Source organism: Ptychodera flava, chromosome 18 (genome assembly GCF_041260155.1).
Source record: "Ptychodera flava strain L36383 chromosome 18, AS_Pfla_20210202, whole genome shotgun sequence".
Classification (NCBI taxonomy): domain Eukaryota; kingdom Metazoa; phylum Hemichordata; class Enteropneusta; family Ptychoderidae; genus Ptychodera; species Ptychodera flava.
In genome coordinates, this window is record NC_091945.1 from 35,728,450 (window position 1) to 35,750,822 (window position 22,373).

At 39.0% G+C, this 22,373-nt stretch overlaps 1 protein-coding gene across 9 annotated transcripts in view; it reads right to left on the reverse strand.

Annotated features, from left to right (window-relative positions):
- Positions 1 to 583: 583 nt before the first annotated feature.
- Positions 584 to 22,373, reverse strand: part of LOC139117497 (adenomatous polyposis coli protein-like) — a 90,882-nt gene continuing 69,092 nt past the window's right edge. For 6 of the 9 annotated variants that reach the window (XM_070680654.1, XM_070680656.1, XM_070680650.1 and 3 more), the window contains 7 exons: positions 18,896 to 19,036; positions 17,949 to 18,323; positions 14,694 to 14,811; positions 13,350 to 13,598; positions 11,941 to 12,042; positions 10,063 to 11,384; positions 584 to 8,610 (listed from right to left, as the gene is read on the reverse strand). In XM_070680654.1, coding sequence (XP_070536755.1) covers positions 1,906 to 8,610; positions 10,063 to 11,384; positions 11,941 to 12,042; positions 13,350 to 13,598; positions 14,694 to 14,811; positions 17,949 to 18,323; positions 18,896 to 19,036 — 9,012 coding nt within the window. In that variant the 3' untranslated portion in view covers positions 584 to 1,905. The remainder of the gene's footprint in view (positions 8,611 to 10,062; positions 11,385 to 11,940; positions 12,043 to 13,349; positions 13,599 to 14,693; positions 14,812 to 17,948; positions 18,324 to 18,895; positions 19,037 to 22,373) is intronic. The other 3 variants (XM_070680658.1, XM_070680653.1, XM_070680657.1) reach the window with 1 other exon arrangement.

Genomic DNA, 22,373 nt, shown 5'->3' on the forward strand with positions numbered 1-22,373 from the left:
GGTATTGTATTACTTTTATTTGATCTTCAAATTATGAAGTAAATTTTTTATTTCAGTTTCAGTGATAACCCACATCATGGCGAGATAGAAATTGTTTCTGGGGATTGCCATTATTTTGCCATTATTTTGTCAGATAAATAATATCAAAGGATATAACACACAGAAGAGACTTTCTTGCTTTACAATTTGTGACGTGATGAGGTTATTTGACACCAATGGAGTTGTACTTCTCAAAGGTCACCTCAAATTCAAGGCAGTTCAATGACTTTCTCCGCAAATTTTTTGGTAACTTTTTGAGTTCCATAATGCAATTTCCAAGGTATCATTTGTACATGGTATCATTTTTAATGATATTCTACATATCATTTCTACAGTGTCATGACCGATCACTTCATGATTTTTGAAAATCCTAGGCGACATCAATTTTCCAAGACTCCAGGACTCAATCAATTTTCAGGAACTTACACGGAGGCTTTAGAATTAAAGGAAATGAAACACTTTCCCTCTCACTACAGAACAAATCAAAATGACAAATCACTCACATCATCACCATTAAACAATGGCAAAGAAAGACCAAATCAAATCTACTTCCATGACAACAAAGCAATCTTTTTTATTATTATGTACAAGTTACAATAATAAATATTCTTACAAATTCTGGGATTAATATTTTTTCAATGTTCAAATTCAGTTATAGAGGATTGATCTTGCAAGGTACTAAAGAAATACTTGTTTTTTCCTCAAAGTGAAGGAACCCTCCCGATGTCAACTAAATGCAACAAGTTTTGCTATACACCGGGAAAAGTACATTTCCACAAAAAAACAAGGAAACGAATACACAAGTGAAAAAAATCGAAAATTTTACAGCTTATGTACGGAGACTTGCATTATAATTTAAGGAAAAATTTACATAAAAGGTATTTGAAAAATACCTCTGCAGTCTTAACTGAACAAATATTGAAAGCAGAGAACGGTCAAACAATCTGGGTTTTATTGGCAATTCTTATGAGCCCGGTTTCCAAAATTTTATATGTATCTACCGTTTTCCTTCTCAATGGATTGATCTTATAAGTATATTTAGGGAAGAACCAGGGACAAATAATTGAAAGCATTTCAAAACACAACTACAGTGTACACTAAAATCTATGTCTACATGATTGCTCACTTCAGCGCTCTCTATCATCTACAAATCACTATCTTTTCACTACACAATTGTATAAAAGAAATTATTTTTTGGTTTTTTCCTTTTTTTTGATGACACAAAATGTCAAAGTATGTCCACTGTTTATCAATATATTGTTTTCTGTGAAGTCATGACAATTGTGTATTTGGGAACAGAGAATATTTAAACACAGGGTTAAAACATAAACACCACAATCCTACGAACATTCCATACAGCTTCATTCACCGTGTTACAAAAAAAATCCTTCATACAACAGCCATGGTGCATTAACAACAACGCACGGAATTACAATACACTTAAACAGAATGAAAATATCACTGAAATGAAACTGACAAACAACAACTTTGGTCATGGAATATGATTTTACAAAATTCTGTACAGAAAAGAACACTAGTTACCATGGCAATATTGAGCTGTGAACTTCGGAGAGAAATTCAAATTTGAAATGAGCACACAATAGCCTGAGACATTGAATAAACTACAAACAGGCATGTGTCACAATAGCCACTATATTGGCTGCACCATTGAATGGTTTAGATTTTTTATACAGTGATATGAAGTAGTCTCAAGAAATAGTCTTAATTTCTCTTCTGCATTCATGATTTACATCAATTTTTTAAACATTCTACCATGTTACACAATGAAACAATACACACATTTGGAAAGTAAAGTACAGTTTATGAAGTCTCCTATGTTGTACTCTTTGGAGTCTATTATACTAGTCATACTGATGTAACAAGGTAGCTTCTTGAATTACTGTTTTGGTTTGTTTCCTCCTGTGTGTTGTCCCCTCCTTTGAGGTTGCTGTTACTCGTTGGCTGTCTGCCTCCTCGAAACCCCACTGGCCTTGGGATCATGGTCCGTCTTGGCGTGCCTTCAGGACTCATGGGTCTGCTGGGAGGTTGACTAGACTGTTGAAAACTGGGGCTGCTGTTCTGTTGCTGGGACTTTGATGGCAGTGGTCCACTGTAGTTGAAAGGTGATACCATAACTGGTTTCACTGTCTGTGTAGCAGACTTCTCATTACTTAATGGTGGTTTTCGAGTTGCTGGCATCTTTTGCAGTCTGGGGGATTCTGGCTCAACAGTAGAATCCTTACTGCCCTTACGTTGCCAACTACTTGACACTTTCTTTGTTGGAGAGTTCTGATCTTTCTGTTCTGAGATAGACTCCCCTTCTTCATTGTCATTAATTAAGATAAAAGAATTAAGTCTATTTTCAAATTTGCATTGACGCGTTTCCCGGGGTGGGGTTGGTGGAGCTGCGTCATCAAATACAGGTTCAGGTTCTGTCAAGATTTGTTCATCTTCGTCATTTTCAAATTCTTCAAAATTAAAATCATCTTCTTGCTGCTCTTCAGCCTCTTCCTCATCATCATCATCTAAGTCGCTATTGGAAACAAGCTCTGGTTCTGGCTCCATTTCTATACCCATGATACCTTCTGCCAGCTCGTCTGCCAAAGCACCAAAGTCTTCACTATCACTTCTTTGGGCCACCCCACAGGAACCTGAACCGAAAGCGTTTTTTGACTTCTTCTTGTTTTTCTTTGGTGATCCCCTCGGTGATTGCCTCCGTGTTGGGGATGGTGAAGAAACATCTGAATTACTCCTTTCAGTCTCACTTTTTGAGTGCTTCGATTTTGGTCTGTTACGCAAACTCTCTTTGTCTCTGCCTGACTGAGATTGTCTCTGCCTGTTGTGGTCTCCAGGTTTGTGAATGCTTTCTCTCGATCGCTGCTGGTCTGGTGTTGCCTCAGCAGAAGTTATACTTTGAATGCTGCTACCAACAGATCTATTGGATATTGGTGAAATGGGAGAAATGATTCTCTGAATACTGCCACTAGGGGAACTAGCACTGCTACCAGTTCTAATGGAAGATGGTCTTGAGGCAGTTGGTGAGTTGATTGGACAATCTTCTCTCTTAATCCAAACATCATCAACGCTTGTGTCAGATGCTGGGGATGATATGTGTCCCCCATAGTTTATAACTGGAATGTCATATTCGTTTTTTGACACATGGCGTTTCCACTTGTTCTCCTTTTTTGGGCTTGAATGACTGCTGCCTGATTCTGACCCACTGTCCTTCTTGGAATTTGATCCAAAGCTTGATGGACTCAAAATCTCAGTTTCTGGGCTTTCCACTTCTCTTGTTTTCTTCCAAGGGTTGGATTTACCCTGAGGTGATGTTATCTCTGGTGGCTGGGGCTCATCAGGGCTTGGTCGACGCCAGGGACTAACTCTCTGGGTGTTGGACTTTTCCTCTGCTACATTTTCTTCACAGTTTTTTGCAGCATCATCAGCAGCTTTAGCAGCAGCAGCAGCGGCGGCGTTTTCAGCTGCTGCTTGCATCGCAGCTTTAGAAGGGCTGTCTTTTGTGAAAGTTGTTTGCTTGACAAGTTTTGGTTTTGGAGGAAGTTGGTCCACAGCTTTGGATGTTGCTGGTGCATTAGCCCCTTTGATAGGTAGTTTGGAGACTGGTTTCCCTATTCTGGAACCTCCCTGCTGTCCCTGCCTTGCTCCTGCTGTGTTCTGTTTGGTCTGGTTCCCACTTCTAGCTTGTGTGTTTCTTCCAGTGGGGGTCCCTGTTCTACCAGTAGCCTGCTTTCGCTGCGTTGCAGGAGACATCGTTCTAGGACTTGGTGCAGAGATAGAACTTCTTGGTGACCTGCTAGCTACACTACTTGATACACTGTCCTTGGAGGAAGCCCTGGATAGTGAGCTTTGCCGCGATGTGTTTGGGCTAGGTTTGGCACCTGTACTTCTTGCATTACCTGTTGCTGGAGAGCCAGATCGACTTGCTGCTGCACTTGAAGTTCCTGATCTGTTAGTATTTGTTGCAGGACTAGCAGTTCTAGCTGGATTCTTTCCCCTTGTTGCTGGTGATGTCATGCGAGATGTTGGTGTGGCTGTAGTTCTGGTTGCAGGGGATGTTGTTCTGCTTGGTATGTTGGTTTTAGCAGGTTTGGTCACAGCTGAAGTGTTGGATCTTGTGGTTGTTGTCCTCATGCTGGCAGATGATGTTTTGGCAGTGGTTGTATCAGCTGTCTTTGTTGCTGTTGGTGGTCTGCCTGCTGGTGACTGTGTTGCACTTTTGTTGGCAGGTGATGCGGTCCTTGGAATTGCACTCCTCCCTGCTGAAGGCCTAGAGGTTGCTGTAGAGTTGGTTGTCCGTGTGTTTGCAGCAGATGTTTTTGAGGTAAACCCTGCAGTAGCAGTTTTTGCTGTGGGAATGCCACTCTTTGGGGCAGGAGACACTGTCCTGGGTGGAGTAACACTTTTTGGTGTTGTCCCCGCACTTTTAGCCGTTGCTGGTGGACTATTTGACCTTGAACCAGGAGTTGGCGTGGAAGTTCTAGTGGCTGGAGCACTTCTTGCCCTTCCCCTGCCTGTACCTCGACCAGCAACCGCTGTTTTATTTTGTTGTGGTACCCTACTTCCTGCTGCTGTCCCTCTAGCTGCTGGTGAGCTGCCACGGCCAACAGGTGATGAGCCTCTTCCAGCTGATGAGGTGCCTCTACCTGCAGGAGGAATACCCCTGCCTGCTGGTGAAATACCTTGGCCAGCAGGCGTAACTGTTTTTGCAGTAACTGTGGTGCTTCTTGGGACAGAACTCGATCTATTATTCTGTGAATATGGACTTCGATATACTTTCTTTCCACCCTTGATTCCTTTTGGCTCTGGTTCACTTTCTTCTTGTTTAATCACAGCTCTAGACTCACCAGGTTTCATTATCCTTGGACCCCTTCTAACAGGTTTCTCACTATCAGCCTGAGTTTCTTGTGGACTCTGCAGGGTTGCTGCACTTTCATTCTGATCTTCTCCCAGGCTAAGTCTCTCAACTTTCCTCCAAGAATTAGCCTTCACTTCCTCCTTGGGCGACTGTTCTTTAGTAACTGTTTCTGGTTCTGTGGCAGATGCCCCTTGCTGTGACCCTTTCCTTGTGACAACCTGTCTTGGGGGGAGCTTACTCCCTTTGTTTGGTTTTTGGTTGGCTTTCTTCTTGGGCATGGCTGCATTTATTACATCATTTAAAAGTGCCTGCTCATCTGGTGAAGGTTCAAAGTTCAATGATTCCATACTCAGAGAACTAAGTGAGCTGTTTCTGGAGAAACAAACAGGTGTGTCTTCAACAGCAAAGTTTCTGGGTGATTCTTTGCCTTTCCCACGTGGCACAGCCTCTTGCTTTCTTACAGGTGTTGGTTCCGTAACCTGCTCTTTCAAGTCACTTGGACCTTCAATATCACTCAGCGAACTTAGACTTGAATTCCTGGAGAAGCAGACTGGAGTACCTTCCACGGCAAATTTGTGAGGAATTTCATCAGAGATACGTCCTGGAATGTAAGAATCTTGGGTATGGTGTTGATCAGATGAATCATCATTCCCTGCTGATTGTTGAGTGGCTTTCTTGCCCTGATTGACACGTTTCACACCGGTGGGAGTTTTCCTGAAATTTTTCATCATAAGCTTTGCTGCTGGCTTCTCTAGTTTCTTTGAAACACCCACATTACCAGACAGGTCCTTCTTGGCTTTGAGATCATTCTTCAGCAGAGACTTTTCATTTGAAAGATCGACATCATCGTCACAACTGAGAGAGCTTAGGGAATCATTTCTTGAGAAGCAGACTGGAGTTCCCTCGACATTGAAAGCATGGGGAGAGTCAAAGGGTGACAATCCAGAACTTGATGGACCTTGAACTGACATACCTGCTGTCAATTTCTGGCGCTGTTCTTGTCCTGAATTCTCCCTTCCAGACACTCCCCCAGAAGACTCAGCATTGCCATTGACCACATCTTCATTGTGAGGAGAATCTATGGTCAAATCACTGAGAGATGTGGCTGTTGAAAAGTTGAGAGGTGTTCCCTCTGTGCAGTACGTTGTCATGGTATCTGGAGGAGTACCAGTGGTCCATGGTTTTGCTACAGAGGTTGTTGATGAAGGTGCTCCACCACTTGTAGGTGGTTTCATCGTTGCACTATCTTGACTCTTGGAAGGTTGTGGTATGACCTGAGTTGGCTGACTACCAGGGCTGACTCTCTTTATTGCACTTTTCTGACCAGGCTTCTGAGATTTTCTTTTACCAAGGTGAAATCCTTTTGGCTTGTTTGCTTTAGGTTTTGGCATGGCTGAATTGATACACTCTGCTAGAATATTGCTGTCATTCTCATTCAAAATAGAGCTTGTCTCTGATTTAGGATCGTCTTGTGTTTCTTCTTTCAAATCTGTTGGGTTGCCAATGGACATTTTACCATCATCACCTTGCTTAATATCTATGTCATCAATACTCAGGTCACTCAGTGAAGTGGCAGTTGAAAAATTCAGAGGTGTGTCTTCAGTACAGAAGGTCTGAGGTGCATCGTGGCTGAACACCTGTTTACTGAAGCTGACATGCTTTGTGGTGTGAGGTGTTGACGGTGACTTCTGCATCTTGGAACGAACTTTGGTCTTTGGACTGGTTAGTTTCTTAGGAGGCATAGCTGAGTAGATGCAATCTTCCAATATGCTCTGCTCAGCTTCTGTGGTCTCTCCTGACAGATCCACTTCGGTTATTTCTTGCCGTGAGTTGTTCAAATCTGTTCCAACTGTGGCAGTAGTACTGTCATTTTGTTTTGCTTTGAGATCAGGATCCATTGGAATCTTTTCCTCTCCTTCAAAGCTAAGTGAGCTCAGACTTGTTGCGCCGGAAAAGCCCATTGGTGTTCCTTCAGTGCAAAACTGGAATATGCCATCTTCAGATGGTTTTGGAGGACTTGTAACAGGTTCCTCACTGATGGTTTGTTCCTTGTTTTCCTTAGATGGGTTCTGTGATGATCGTTTGGAAGGTGGTGGCATTGGTTCACTTGGAGAATCTGGCAGGTCACTAGGGCTGACTACCTCACTGGCACGGTGGCTGCTGTACACAGAGCTACGGTCATCATGCAGTGAATGTAACTCAAAGCTACTGAGAGAGCTGACAGAGCTACATCTGCTGAAAACCAATGGTGTCTCTTCAATGAATACCTCTTCACCTTGTCCTTCTTTCCTGTCTTTGTCTGAGTGATGGTCTACCGTATCTGGGGTGTATGTCCCTGAACCAGAAGCCTCTCCAATACTGACAGATTGGTTCTCATCTTCAATCGTACCTGAAGACTTATCTGCTCCTTCTATTTCAACATCTACTGTTGCATGCTGATCATTGTCAGCTGGTGCTGGCTGTTCCGCTGGTGCACTACTCTCCTCCGCCTCGTTGCTGCACAGAGAACTCAGAGAGGAACATCTTGAGAAACACACCGGTGTGTCTTCAACGCAGTAATTTGTTGGTTTGTCTTCATGTGGTTTCTTTCTGCCATCAACTTGATCACTTGGTTCGCTGCTTTCTGCTGGTTCAGCAGGCTGCATAGCGCTGTCATCGGGTGGCATATGCTCACTTTCAAATGAGTTAGGGAGGTCTGTGGCATACTTTTGAGAATAGTCCGTTGGTTGGTCATCAGATGCAAAATCATGAGGGTCTTCGTATGAACCGTTGCTTTCTGAGTACTGGGCACTAAAGTTGGTAGGTCTGCCTGCATCAAAGTCTGCTTTATGATAGGGTTCATTTACAGGCGGCCTGTACTGCTGTGGATACACATTACTATCACAATACATGTGTCCACTGGCCATGCTTTCGCGGTGTCTGTGTGGCATCTTACAATCTTGACACTGCACTGTGTAATCACTTGTTGGCTTGCCTTGGATATTCTCTTCTGAATACTGCATGTTGTAGTCTTCTTGCTCTGTGTTCTGCATCTGTGTTTGGTTAAATGTGTGCCTGTACTTGTTTGGTGTATCACTTCGTAGCATCCTGTCATAGTGACCGGACACATTGAGGTAGTTTTCACGACTGGGGTTGTTTCTGAAGTCTTGTTTCTTAGTATGCTCATGCCGGAAACCTTCTGCACGAGCAGGAATTTGCCTTCTAGCTGTGATGCTTTCATCAGAATACTTCAATGCGTAGTCAATTGTAGTGTCCATATCTCCTTCCATATCGTGTGATGCATTCTGCGCCGCACTTTGGTAGCCATAATGCTTGTCAGGATGTTTGCTCAAAGCATTCAGTGTACTGTCTACAGAAAATGAGTGATCTATGGGTGGTCTATGATATGGCAGTCTGGTGTGAGCCCCCAGTGGCTCGCTGGTGGTACTGTTGATACTTTCACTTGATGGCCTTTTAACATACATGTGGTTGCTTTGACTTTCCATACCAAAACTGTAAGAGTTTGAACGGCTTGTAAGGTTGGAGAGGTCAGAGTTCATGAATGTCAAGGAGTTTGAACGTGTACAAATTTTCTTCTGTTGAGATTTCTTGCTGACAGCTGTGTTGTCACTGGCCAAAGGCTCTTTCTCTTCTCTTTTCTCCGATTCAATGTTGTTTTGAGACTTGATCCCAGCATGGATTGCAACTTCCTGCATCACCTGGTTTGAAAAAATGTGACACAAAGGAGTTAGATCAGATTCGAAAAGGTTCCATCGAATGATAATGGTGTTCCCTGAAGTATACATTTACTAGGCTTGGAATATAATTTTTGTCTTAATTTGAGTCGTAAGAGTATTCAAAACCATGATATAATCAATATTTTTAAACATGTAGTAATTTTGCAATCTTCAATGTGCATTAAGATCAGTACTAAATGCTGCTCTTAAGCATATAAGTTACTCATCCTCAACTTGGCATAGAATAATACAGTACTCAACTTCCCTATCAAGGTAAGTAAATTGGAAATTGCTACAGAATATTTGAAATTCAAAACAGCCACTAAAAATCTGTGTTGAGGCCTTATTTTTATCTAGGTGTTTAGTTTTGATGATTGGCTGATTAGACAGGTGCCACTCTTACAGTGGTTGGCACTGATCCGTTAGCATAAGGCGAACTAGACATATTGTCTAAATTGCTAGGTGGTAATATGAGTCAATCATAATGCAATCAACTCTAAAAAAGCTGAAACATTGTTTAGCAGGAGGTCAGACATGGTCAAAACATCACAACCCAATCCATACACACCAGGTCTGCTATCCTAAGGTACATACCAGCAATCCTAGTTGTTTTTGCATAGTTCCATCGAAATAAAGTTTGTTGATTTGAGAAAATACTTATTTATTTATGATGCATGCGTGTATGTTTTTCAGATCAAAAATTTGTAAATGCGAAAAGCCTTATATTTGACAGCAAGTAATACTTCCCAGACAGCAGTCTGTGTGTAGATATGTGTGGTTGTGTTGTTCTGACTATGTCTGACCACCTGCTAGACAATGTTACTACTTTTGCAGAGTTGATTTCTTTGTACTTGACTGATAATACCGCCTAGCTGATAGTTACGCCTATCAGTGTTGACAACACTCCATTTAGGCAATATGTCTAGTTAGTCTTATGCCAACGGGTCAACGCAAACCTCTGTAATTTGTTGTCTATTGAAATCATAGTATAAGTATGTCTGTTGTCAGATTATGGATAAAAGAACACATCTTTAATTTAACAAAAACAAAATTTGCAAATGATGAAAACAACCATCATTTTTTAATTCTTAATTTCAAATGATTCAATATGGTGTATTAATAGATTTAGACAATTTTGTGTTCTGAGCTATCTTTGAGGTGTGTTCCACTAAAATACACAGAGTACAAAATTAGGCTGCATTAAAAAATTTTTTCTTTCGTACATCACAACTCAAAAATATGGTCACTTGGCAAGGAACAATTAGTTTATTTCTTATTGTTTTGCTTCCTATGACTTCCTAAAGACATGGAGAAAATGTTGAAGTTACATTTTATTTTGAAAATGAGAAAAAGGTTTATAGTCAAAGGTGTATAAAGAATACAGACTTAAAGTCAAATATATAAACGTACACAGAGCACAAAAATTTTCCTTACCTTTGTGATTCGGCTCTTGTTGACTTTACTTTTACTGTCCCTTGTCTTTTCTAGCGATTCTTTGTTGTTGTCCATTTCCTTTCCTCTTTCCATGGTTTCCAATTTTGTTTTATTATCTTTATCTTCCTGCTGTTTATCAACCACTGGAGAGCCATCTCTTGGATGCAACAACCTATTGTCAAGCACCTGGCTTGGCATTCTGTTCGCTGGTGAATGACCTCGTGGTGACCTTGACCTGTGTCTGTTGTCTTGGGCCCTGGCCAAGTCAGTGCCCTGAGCAGGCCCTGATCCAGCCTGGAACATCCTCTGTTTGACTCGTAGAGATAGTCTCCTCGGCAGACTAGGAATTCTAGCGAGGTCCTTCATGTCTATTTCTCTTTTCCCATTTGCATCCCTCTGATGAAGCTTATCAAGATCAGGGTTGTTTTCTTGAAGATTTTTCTCTATGTCTGCCTCTAATGCTCTTTGTTTTCTTACATGCAGAGAAGGCATACCATCTTTCTGATGAAGATCTCGTTTCATGAGCTCAGGCCGAGCAGTCATTAGATTTCGAAGAGCAGCAGAGCTTCCCATTGCAATCATTTTATGTTTGGAATTCACCAGGTTACGCAACATACTGACTGCACCCATCTCCCACAGTGCTTCTTGGTCCTGGGCGTTCCTGGCCGATAAGTTCCACAATGTTCCACAGGCATTGCTTACGATTGTTAAGCTTGGTGATGCTAAGTGTCCAAGCAAGACTTGAAGGCAGCTGTGATCTCGCAATATCTGCCGGTAGTCCTCCCTTGTTGCGATGTGACTTGACACGTTGCGGAGTATTCCCCCAGCATTTTCAACCACGGTTAAAGTTCTTGATGGGCTTTTATAGTTCAATGTTTCAACAAGGAAAGCTAGAGCACCTTCCACTTTACAGATGTCAGCTTTATTCTCTGTGCAGTGTGCGGACAGGTTCCATAATGCACTTAAAATTGATTTCAAAGTTGATTCTTTTTTAACTTGAACAGCTGACTCCATCAGTGCGGTTACTGAACCCACTTCTCGTAAAATGTTCTTGCTCTGCAAGTCGGCCCTCCAGGACAAGTTCCTCAATACACTAGCCACAACTTGTCTAAGGTCTTCACTGTCTGACTTTAGCTGTGCTACCAGAGCCTGCATGCAGCCTTTCAGCGAACACAGCAATGCTTTATTGGCACCATCTCCAAATGTAAGATTGGTCAAAGCCATGCCTGCATATCGTCTCAGCGTATTACTATATTGGTCACTGCTGTTACTGTTGATCTCATAATCCAGCTGTAGTAACTCTGCTATGGCTTGGAGACCACCTGTCGGAACATTGGAAATAAAATGTACTATAACCGCCTGTTGGAACATTTGAAATAAATGTACTTTAAACTGCATAATTAGGATATATTTAATGGTATACTTTTGAGTTAATTCCTCTCAAAACTGCACATATATACTTTGGTATTGTTTAACCTTCACAAAGACATGGGACAAGAATATTCCACACAATGGTGATTCCTATTACAAGCTTCTCAAAAATGCTTCCCCCCACCCCATCTCGTCTTCAAGGAGCATTTCATTTGAATTTATAGTACAAATTCTGGTGGTGTGAAATAGCAGTAAGAGCAAGGATTAATGGATACTGAAAGTATTTTGCATTACATGTATTTTCTGGTAAACTTTGGATAAGTAGGCTTATAGATAGGCCCAAACAAGACACTCCATTTTGGGTCATCATATAAAAATGTTTGTGACCAGCAATCTTGACTTGTGCTACTCAAAGACAGTATAATAAAATTAGTGCTATGTTGGTTGTAAAAGTTTCTAAAACAGTTGTTGGGTGGGCAGTAATTGCTACTGAAGTTTGAAACTCACCGAGTTGACACATGGCACTTCGATGTTCTTCATCAAATGATAACTTCATCAGAGCTGCAACAGCTGGTCCTGGATGGTGATCGATTGTTGATTGTCTGGGACCTACAATGTCACACACAAAGCAAAATCAATCTTTCTGCCGTCATTCTCTTCCCATTGTGATTGAAAACAATGATTTTGTACTCATTTGGTTTTTTGATCAAAATATCTGATGATCAGTTGTAGATAATACTATTCATCAAACACAGTGCAACATTTGCTTTGGGTACATATTGTTATTGTATGCTGGACGTCATGTTTGTTATAGGTGATGTATTCACAGTTGTCTTCTATATAAATGTTGAAACATCAGTGAACTGATTGGCTTCAAAGGAAAAAATATTTAGTTGAAGACATTAGCTTCAAGAGGATTGGAATAATTCAAATTTGGCAAAGGAAACAATGAAATAGACAATAAGTGCTATGTCGGTATATTTTCCCAGTTGTACCAAAACATCATTTATATAAAGATTAATGAGACCTTAATGACTGGGCAAATGATGTTGACAGTTCAATTTTCTGACAACATGCACACTTCATATTGTTATAAGTATATCTATCTTCTTTCCCTTTTTCAGCGATGGGTTAGGTAGAAAAGTTTTTTCAAACATGCTGAGCAGTGTGCTGTCATCTCAAAGGATTTTCATACTTTTTGAGTCAATTTAAGAATTTTAATAAGAAATTTCCTATAATCTTACATATTATGTCTATATTTTTTGAGTCAAAGGAAGACTTGGGGAGTCAGTTGCAAATTACATTGGCTTAGAGGGCACACTAACACTGAGTGTCCTGTTCAATGACATTAACCCTGCTTACTGAACATGGGAAGGGAGATGGTTACATATATTTGATACTGATAGTATAAATGGCTGACTTAGTACCAAAACTGATCATTTGAATACCAATGATTTTGCACAGGACAGTAAAAGTAAAGTTCTTCAAATGTATGAAAGTATTACATTGCAATTATCTAAATATGATATGATATCTGAAACATGATACAGAATTGGCAGAATAAAAATTAATGTGAATATACATTCTGTGACCTCTGCATGACATAATTTCCCGGCAGTCTCAGTGGTGTAGTTGCATTCAAAATTCAGTATCTTGCTGTGAGGAAAATGCGATTTTTGGATTGAAAAGAATTACAGCAATTATTCTCAGCACAGGATTTCATGATTATGATCTGCAGATACAACTTTGGCAATCCAAATGGCAGACTCGTACCGACAATTATACTTGAATGTAAGGTCATGTAAGGGTCATGGAAATGGCAAGTTGGGACTTACAAAAATATTATGGGTAAAAAGTTGTGGGTAAGTTATATCACTGTATTAGTGGAGCATTGGAAAAAAATTGCAGACACATACCATTAGCTTCTGTTTTGCCGTCTTGTTGTCCATCTCCGTCTCTCAAAGAATCACAATATGCACGGATTTGCTCCAGTAATCGTAGAACCCTGGCTTCCTGTCTTCCTCTCTTTTCATCGGGATGGGAATGTACAATATTGTGAAGAGCAGCAGCGGCCCTGGCTCTTGCTTCCTTACTGCCACGGGTGTCTCCAAGCAAAGAGTCCTTCTCTGGTCCGTGTAAGAGCTGTATTAGTAATGGAAGGCAGCCTGCCAAAACAGATAGGATTAAAGTAGTTATATAAAGGGCATAACAATCTGGAGGGCAAAGCTGTATCACTGAATAATCAGCTAAGTCAGCTTGCTAAGGCTTTTGACTCCAAGTACTATCGAAACCTATGAAAGATTCTCTTCAGAATACTTTACTATGTCTACAGATTTTATGACGATACTTTTATCCGTTACAATCACTATGATGAAAGTATACATATTAAAGTTTCAAATGTCCATGACATGTCAACCTTGGAGATTATGGGTCATTCATTATCCTTCATTAAAAAGATTTAAAAAACTGAGATGAATATAATGTAAGTATTTCAGTTTTACATTTTAAGTCATTTCTACTATACTATGTCCCTAGACTACTGAAAACTGCTGAAGTTATTACAAATGAATGTTTTCTGTTCTTTTTTTGAGCTTTTTCATGTTTGAACAGGAGAGTTGAATTAATTGTAGCATGGAGAGAGGTAAGGTTTATATTTTGAAAAGATGGTTTCATTAGTGGCACTACAAATGAACATACTAGAGAAGAGGAAATCTCCACAGGATCTACGTACAACTTGGATGACTTTACCAATATTAATGTACTTGAGGAGCACAATATATTGTAATTCATGGCTATTTAATGTTAAAATTGAACTTAGTGCTTGTCAATAGTTGTACATTTTCCACTGTACACAGAGGGTTTTGTACATCTACCACTGTACACACAGGGTTTTGTACATCTACCACTGTACACACAGGGTATTGTACATGTCAGTGTCATACATGAGCAATGATATGATTTATAGACCAATTCCAATCCAAAATAAAACTGGAATGATACGACATTTTTTCAAATACTTCTTCAATTTGCAAGTTTCTGTAATTCTTCGATCAATTGAAAAGTCACTCTCAGTGACTGATGTATTTACATGAATTACAAAAATCTGACACTGATTTTCTTTCCAGGAATAATTTTCAATTTTTCATATTGCACATTTTTTATTGTGCAATACTGTTGCTAGTTATGAGATTCTCAATTTTCAGTTCATAAAATCATGAAGAAATTGACAGGATTTGCTGTGGAAATCCTGATGTACCCACCTGATTGTCTCATTGCAATACAACTGTCCTGTGAACTTGACATTGCCAGCAATGTTCTTGACATGTCATCTTTGTCATGAGTTCCCAGCATTGACAGCAAAGAATACACCATTTCAACCTAGAATTGATACACAGAAAACCATACAACTACTATGCAACATACCTATGTATCACTGCCTGGCCCTAATGTTGTGGGCATGGCGTCCTCTCTGTATCTGCATCTCACTTCAACAAACCATAACAACTTATTTTTATAGATCAAAATTTTTAATTTTATTCAAAGACTCTTTTATGATAATTTTTTCATATGTTACAAATTTATGTTTAATATCTGTGTGGTGATTTAAATTTTGCATTTTCTGTCCCCCAAGAACTTTGAAACGTTTTGTGTACATGCAAAAGTTGACGCACCTGTAGCATACTGGGCTAAATCTTTGTTATTAAAGCAATTTGCTTTTCTTGGGGCCCTCACAGCTTTGAGAAGCAACTGGGCCCTTTGGGATATTGTTTATTTATAATATTGCCATTTGTGACTCCTTGTATTCTTCAGTTTAGCCTAAAACGTTTCCTGTTCATTCTAATTTCCTAAACTATTCCAATAGAAATATAACTGAAATTCAAAAGCTGTATGATGATGTATCATAAATGGGGGGTGAGGGGTGGTGTTTGTATCACTGACAAAAACAGTTGTACCTCTGGTGTATGCCACTACTGGTGAGTTGCCTGAAGACAAATGGTATGTTCTGGTCAGTGACACCTACTGACTTTATGACAAACTTTAAGTAATTTGGCAATTCATGTAGATGAGGACATATCAGATCTAAGTAATATATTTAATCTGGTAAGATGTAATTCAATTGACCAGTGTACCATGACTTTTTGTTGAAAATTACAGCAGATCAGTTTAAAATAATGTCAACCACACAGATAAGAAACAACAAATCTTTAAACCAAAACTTCACATGTATTTTTTGGGGCGAAGGGAGGATAAACAGATTTATTCACTTGGGGAAAGTTCCTCATTTATAAATATAGCAGAGTGTAAGTATGGCATGCGTGAGGCTGTTTTTGCAGACAAATAACATATTCTCACTGTAATTCAGTCTAAATGTTACATCTTGTGTTGTGTCTAACAGCATGAGGGTATCCAGACTTTGATATCACACAAGAAAATTTTGTAGTGAGAAGTTACATAAAACAGTATCAATCTAAATATTGACTGTAGTTTGAGAAAAAATCAATTATGGTGTGAACTGTATTTAGACCATGAACAAATGATCTCATTCTTTGAGATGACCCAAATAATTCCATATTTACTGAACACGTTTCACTACAAAGTCCTTCAAGAATTTTGGAAACACTGAAATAGAGCATTCACTAAATTGTATTCAATTGCCATAGTTTGCTAGTCAGTTCGTACAAACATTTTTAAGGAAATACTTTTCTTTGAGCCAAAATAGTTCACCCCTAGGCTGTTTTGAGGATTTCAAAAATTGCCTTTCGTAAAACAAATAATTGCTTTATGGGACTGTAACTGCAGAGATATTTCTGTGAGAGATAAACTGAACACACACAAAAATGCAATTACAATTATACATGACTGTATTCTGTCTGAATAAAAAATTTTGTGTCAAGATATTTTGGGCAAATATAACTATAGAAGTAGGCTGTTGAGTTCAGCTATTATTTTAGACTGCGATTTTTTCCAAAAATCTTACCACACATCATATCTAAATTCAGTTTCATTACTACATGCAATTGTTACTATATTAAACATGACTGACTTTCATAGTCTTCCTGAAAAATGCACAAACAACATGCACTGGATAAACAGTCAAGTATCTTACCATTCTCTGACTTGTTTCAGCCTGTAGAAGCCGTTGTACACTCACAAATATTTTTCAAATCTTATGGTATTTGTGTTGCAGTTGTTTGAACCCTGTCACTGCTGAACTAATCTACAAATCCCACTTATGCCCTATCTTAGCACTGTAAGGAATATCCACAAATGGAAGAAATGTGGTTGGTTTTATCCAAATTGTGGTCAACAAGGCCTGAAAGGATGGCCTGCTTTGATATGGTTGCTGAACAGTGTGTAGAATGACTGATGAGAACTGATGGTCAGAGACGCTACTAATCTCAGCAATGAAATTTCATCAAGGTCGCAGTGACTCCTATGAGGTATCATTCAACATGTGTACCTCAAAGACTACCGACTAATTCTATGAAATTTCATACTACATGCTCACATGTATGCATGCAACCTGTATATGTCTGTATTGCAATTCTAGAAACCGCTGTTGAGAACTTTTGTCTACTTCTGTATCGTCCTGTCAAGTGACAGATACCAGAACTTGCAAGCTGACTTCAGCTTTGCAGTGCAGATTAGAAGGTCAGTTTTGTGAAATGGCCGCAGCATTTTTTCCCCTTTAAAAGACCACACTCAATGAGCAACCCACTTCCTAAAATTTCCCCCTCCTGATCCATCCTCCCCTTTGAAATGGTTTAACCTTGCATTTAGTTCATTCATGAGCCTAGACTCCAATACAGCGTGATGAGGTAAAAACATTAGAGATAGCAATTCAATATTTATGGCAGATCCCCTTTGCTTGGCAGTAATACATCATTAGCAATATATCATAGACTTCTGATACCATGTCCCCGACACAGTCACACATTCAATGAGCGAGTTTTTTAAATGCCAACAACATGCTCACCACTAGAGCCATAACCCTAGTTTGACCTCAAACACAAGCGCCACACATCTAGCCAATCATCAATCAATTCAATCTGGAATTTCATGGAATAATTTTTGAGGAGAAAGTCCGGAAAATTTCCTTTCACATGTTTAGTTTGTGAAGGACAATTTTAATTCACACTAAGTGGTTTGAATGGATTGTTTATAACTGTCACATCACATGACATTACTTTTGATTTAATTTTTTTACAAAATAAATCAATAGTAACGTCATGGAAAGCATAACAGGTTCATATATACCACTATGTTGAACTTTTAGAGGCTTGTTTTACGTTATTTGGAACTACTGAATTTTTAATATCAAATATTGTAAGAAGATATGCCTATTTAATAATATGGAAATTCATAATTTGACCTTTGACTCCATACAGTGATACGCTTGTTGATTGGCCAGATGTTGTGAGAAGTCTGCTGATGATGGATGGATGAAGTCAGTTGTTATATCCCGCAGTTCAAGTGATGAAATAGTGTGTTAAATGAAATGAGCGATGACACACCTTAGTACCCAGCTGGGTGTTACTCAGTTTCCGAGTTCCAGAGCAGGATGAACTAGAAAAACTGACCATACTGGCTGTTTCCTGGTGATCAGAAGACAATCTTACAGGTGTGCTACTGCGGTCAATGGGCCAGGCACCATGGTACATTGATTGTGGAACATTTACATTTGGTGTTGGCATGGAGCCATTATCAGCCGACAAGTGTGCATAGGGGTTGCCGCTGTTGGTTGCATAGACATCAGATGTTTGCGTGGCTATTGTAACCATACGGGTGCCATTGACCGTCGTGACAACAGTGTTATGATGGTGGTGGTTTCGGTCTTTGCCGTCGGTGTCACTGAGAAATCCACTGTCCCTACCACGGACAATGGGACCCTACAAATAAAACAATGTTGTTTTTTTTGTGTGAAGATGGTGAGGAATGAAAGCACAGAGAGCAAACAAACATACAAAAAGAAACAGCAGGAAAAGTGATAAAGCATACAGGAAGGTGACAGAGGAGGAAAGAGGAAGGGAATAGATGTGGGAGAGGGTAGGAGTAAGAGCTGGCACTGGTACTGACAGAAAAATTGAGAAAGGGAGAATATTGGGCTGGGAAAAGAGCAGTAGACACAAAGAGCAGAACAAACAACAATAAACACTACTGAACAGGTACAAAAGTGCAAGCCAATGATACATGGTAGATGAAATTCTCATACTGAATTTTGTGACTGCAGAAAGAAAATAATATTTGGTATCTTTGTCATTCACTCATTTCTCAAATATCTATCAGCACTTATCATCATTTTGTGCTATGTCAACATATAATAAGCAAACTGTAAGGTCTTTTTCACAATTGAATTGTTGCTTATTTCAGTATAATCTCCATATACTTGTCTTCTTTCTGGTGTCATGGCAAAAATTGTACAATAGAGATGTATAGACACTGCATGCATACAAAGACTGACCTGTCTGGTGTTGATATCTGAGGTATTGACTCCATGATCAACATGTTGTATCTGAGGACGACTTTCGCCTTCATTAGCATTGCGTTCAAATAAGTCACAGCTACCAGAGTCTCTCCTGTCATCTTGATCCTCTCCTCGACCCTTCAGAGAAAACAAAAAGTCCATTCCAGTTTTTTACAGAGAAATTGGATTCTGCAGGTCAATTAGTGAAATAACTGTCAGTGAAATGCATGTATCAATCTCAATTTCTTTTTTTCACAGAACACCTGATAATTTGGGTCAAGGCCTTTTGCTCATTTTGAGAAATTCACAATTTCAAGCAACTACTAAACAAATTCAAATCTGGGAAAGAATCATAGTTTGTGAAACAGATCATAAAAGATACTTTTTCTATAAAATTGAGCTTTGCTGACATCCATTTATTTATTCCCGGTGGGTTTCATGGCTGAAGCATGAAAATCAGAACATGTATGTCAGATGTTGGCAGTGATTGAAAATACAATTTTTTCTGTTCAGAGAGGACACTGAGCTTTGGTAATGATCGTCGGAGACATTCCTTCTGGTAATGGAGCAACGGTAGGACTGACTGACGTCAAGTCCTGTAGACTGCATACTGCATGTCAGTACTCGTTTCACACTTGAGATGAGAGATAAGATGGATTAAGGGAGCCAGACAGCATTTCATTATTGACATGTTCATGACAAGTTCTGCCCTTTACACAAAGTGAGTGAGTCAGACTTCAGCTGCGTGTGTTTAGGGCTAGGGTCAATTGGAATACAAGATGACTTCAGTTGTGTTTTTTCAATCAATTTCAAAAAAGAGTAAAAAAGAGCTAACAATTCAATGGAACTGCAACCACTCCTTCACATGAAAAGTGTTTCAAAGACTGCACTGATGATAACATTTCATGAAAAAATTATGTCACACTCCATCACCTTTCCCTGTCATTTCATGCTTATGTTTGCTTGAGTGTATCAGAGCGCCCTCACAGGCCAGTCAAGCACAGCGTTTATTTGTGTGACATGCCATTTACAAGTCATATTGAACATCCATTTTTGTTATTGACAACAAAATTTCTTGAAGGTTTAAACCATGACAATTTTAGTAGATCATGATTGTTACAATAAACTTGCATATCAAAAATTAAAAACAATGTGAGCAAAAACAAATTTTATAAACACAGCATTATGCTCAGGCCATTGGGCTATGTACACATGTGTCTCAAAATAGTGACAATGTCACTGGTCGCTCCCATATAGTTATCAAAACAAGCTAAAATCAAGCTAAAAGATTTTTTATCACAAATAGAAACAATTCCCCCAATAAAATAAAATTATACAAATTTCACCAGAATTTGATCAAATCTTACTGACGTCACCCGTAAAAACCTCTACACTAAGTTTCAACTCAATCGGACGTGTGGTTTCAGAGTTAAAAAAAAATTTTGATCAAAAATGAAAAAAATAGCCAAAAAATGCAAATATGCAAATTTCACCACGATTTGCCCAGATTTGAGAAAGGTCACTCCTATGCACTTCCATACCAAGTTTCAAATCAATCAGACTTGTGGTTTCAGAGAAGAAGATTTTTTGACCAAAATGGGAGAAAATTACAAAAAAATTCATGAAAAATAGCAAGTCCAAGATACTGACCCAAGATGTGCACAATCATTTCAGGTCAGCCCAAAGTACTTACATGCTAATTTTTCATCTAATCTGCTCAGTGGCTATTGAGATTTTCAATAAAATGTAAACTTGTAAACAATATACATATGGCTATGGGAGCTAACAAACGACCCAATGGTCGACAGAGCTCTGCTGTGTTATGAAGAGAGCAACGTTTTGTGACATATGTATTGATGAAGAAGGTTGAGATCTTTGATAGCTCATTTCAGGATGGCCTGACCTAAAATGGCAAAATTAGCTGCAAAAATACAAAATTGATGATTTCATCATAATTATGTATAAAAATGTATACCAAATATCAAAGCTATCACATGAGTAACTTTTGAGAAACAAATATTTTGACCAAAAACAGCAAAAACTGACCCAAAAATACAAAAATTGAAGATTTCATCAAATTTCACTACCGTACTCGTCCGAGTATAAGCCCCTGCTCGTGTATAAGCCCCCCTACTGATTTTAGAGGATTTTAGAAAATGCATTACATCCGTGTATAAGCCCCTACCCTAGTGTACTCAAATACAGAAAGGTTAGGAGAGTATATTTGGTCATTTAACTTGGTAAAATTAATTTTAGATAATAAAGAAACCATTAAAAGATGTTAAAACAATGGGAAACTGGAGTTCCCTTGACAATATCGTAAGGAAAATGACACGTTTTTCCAGTACTATCTTGATTCTTTGACCCTACTTTCCCCCGTCGCCTAAATAGAATAGTCTCACTCACGTCCGCCATTGTTTATTTTCATTCATGGCCACGATGTTTTCATGCTTGAAACATGCAGTTTCTTTTGTTTGAAGCAATTATCCTTTCATTTGTGAAGACTTTTCCTGGTGACTATTACAATTTTCACTGCTATGTTGTTGTTTTCACAAGGTGTAGACAGTTTGATATTGGAATATTGAGTTGCCTTTCCGTGTGGGCAATGCATGCCTGTTCACATACTGTTGATCAGCAGCATACGTTACGTCTTTGTTTCAAGTTTGGGTTTTTTTCGAGGCTGAAATTTCACCAAAATGTCACTTCTGTATTCAGAGATTGTACAATCAATTTCTTTGGATGTCTAAGTCGATTTTGAAAGTGATAGAAAGATCGAGTGGTGTTGAAAAAAATCGTGCATAAAATTAGCATAAATTAAGCGTCCATGCCAGATAACATGGGTTGCTCGAGTATAAGCCCCTCCCCTAGTTTTACCGCTGTTTAGTGTTGCCGAACCGGGGGCTTATACTCGGACGACTACGGTATATCACACTAAGAGAACCCCCAGGAACCTGTATACCAAATATCAAAGGCATCAGACAAGTAGTTTTGAGAAACACATTTTTGACCAAAATGGCAAAAATTGCACCAAAAATACAAAATTGCAGATTTCATCATATATTCTGTATATCATATTTAGTTTATCTGTAGGAACCTGTATACCAAATATCAAAGCTGTCAGACGAGCTGTTTTGATGAAATAATTTTTGACCAAAAATGACAAAAAAATTCCTTAAAAATACAGATTTGCTTATTTCATCACAATTTGAACAAATCCAAGTTGGGCTATCCCTAGGGACCTGTATACCAAATATCAAAGCTGTCAGACAAGCGGTTTTGATGAAATAAATTTTTGACCAAAAATGACAAAAAAATTCCTTAAAAATACAGATTTGCTTATTTCATCACAATTTGAACAAATCCAAGTTGGGCTATCCCTAGGGACCTGTATACCAAATATCAAAGCTGTCAGACAAGCGGTTTTGATGAAATAAATTTTTGACCAAAAATGACAAAAAAATTCCTTAAAAATACA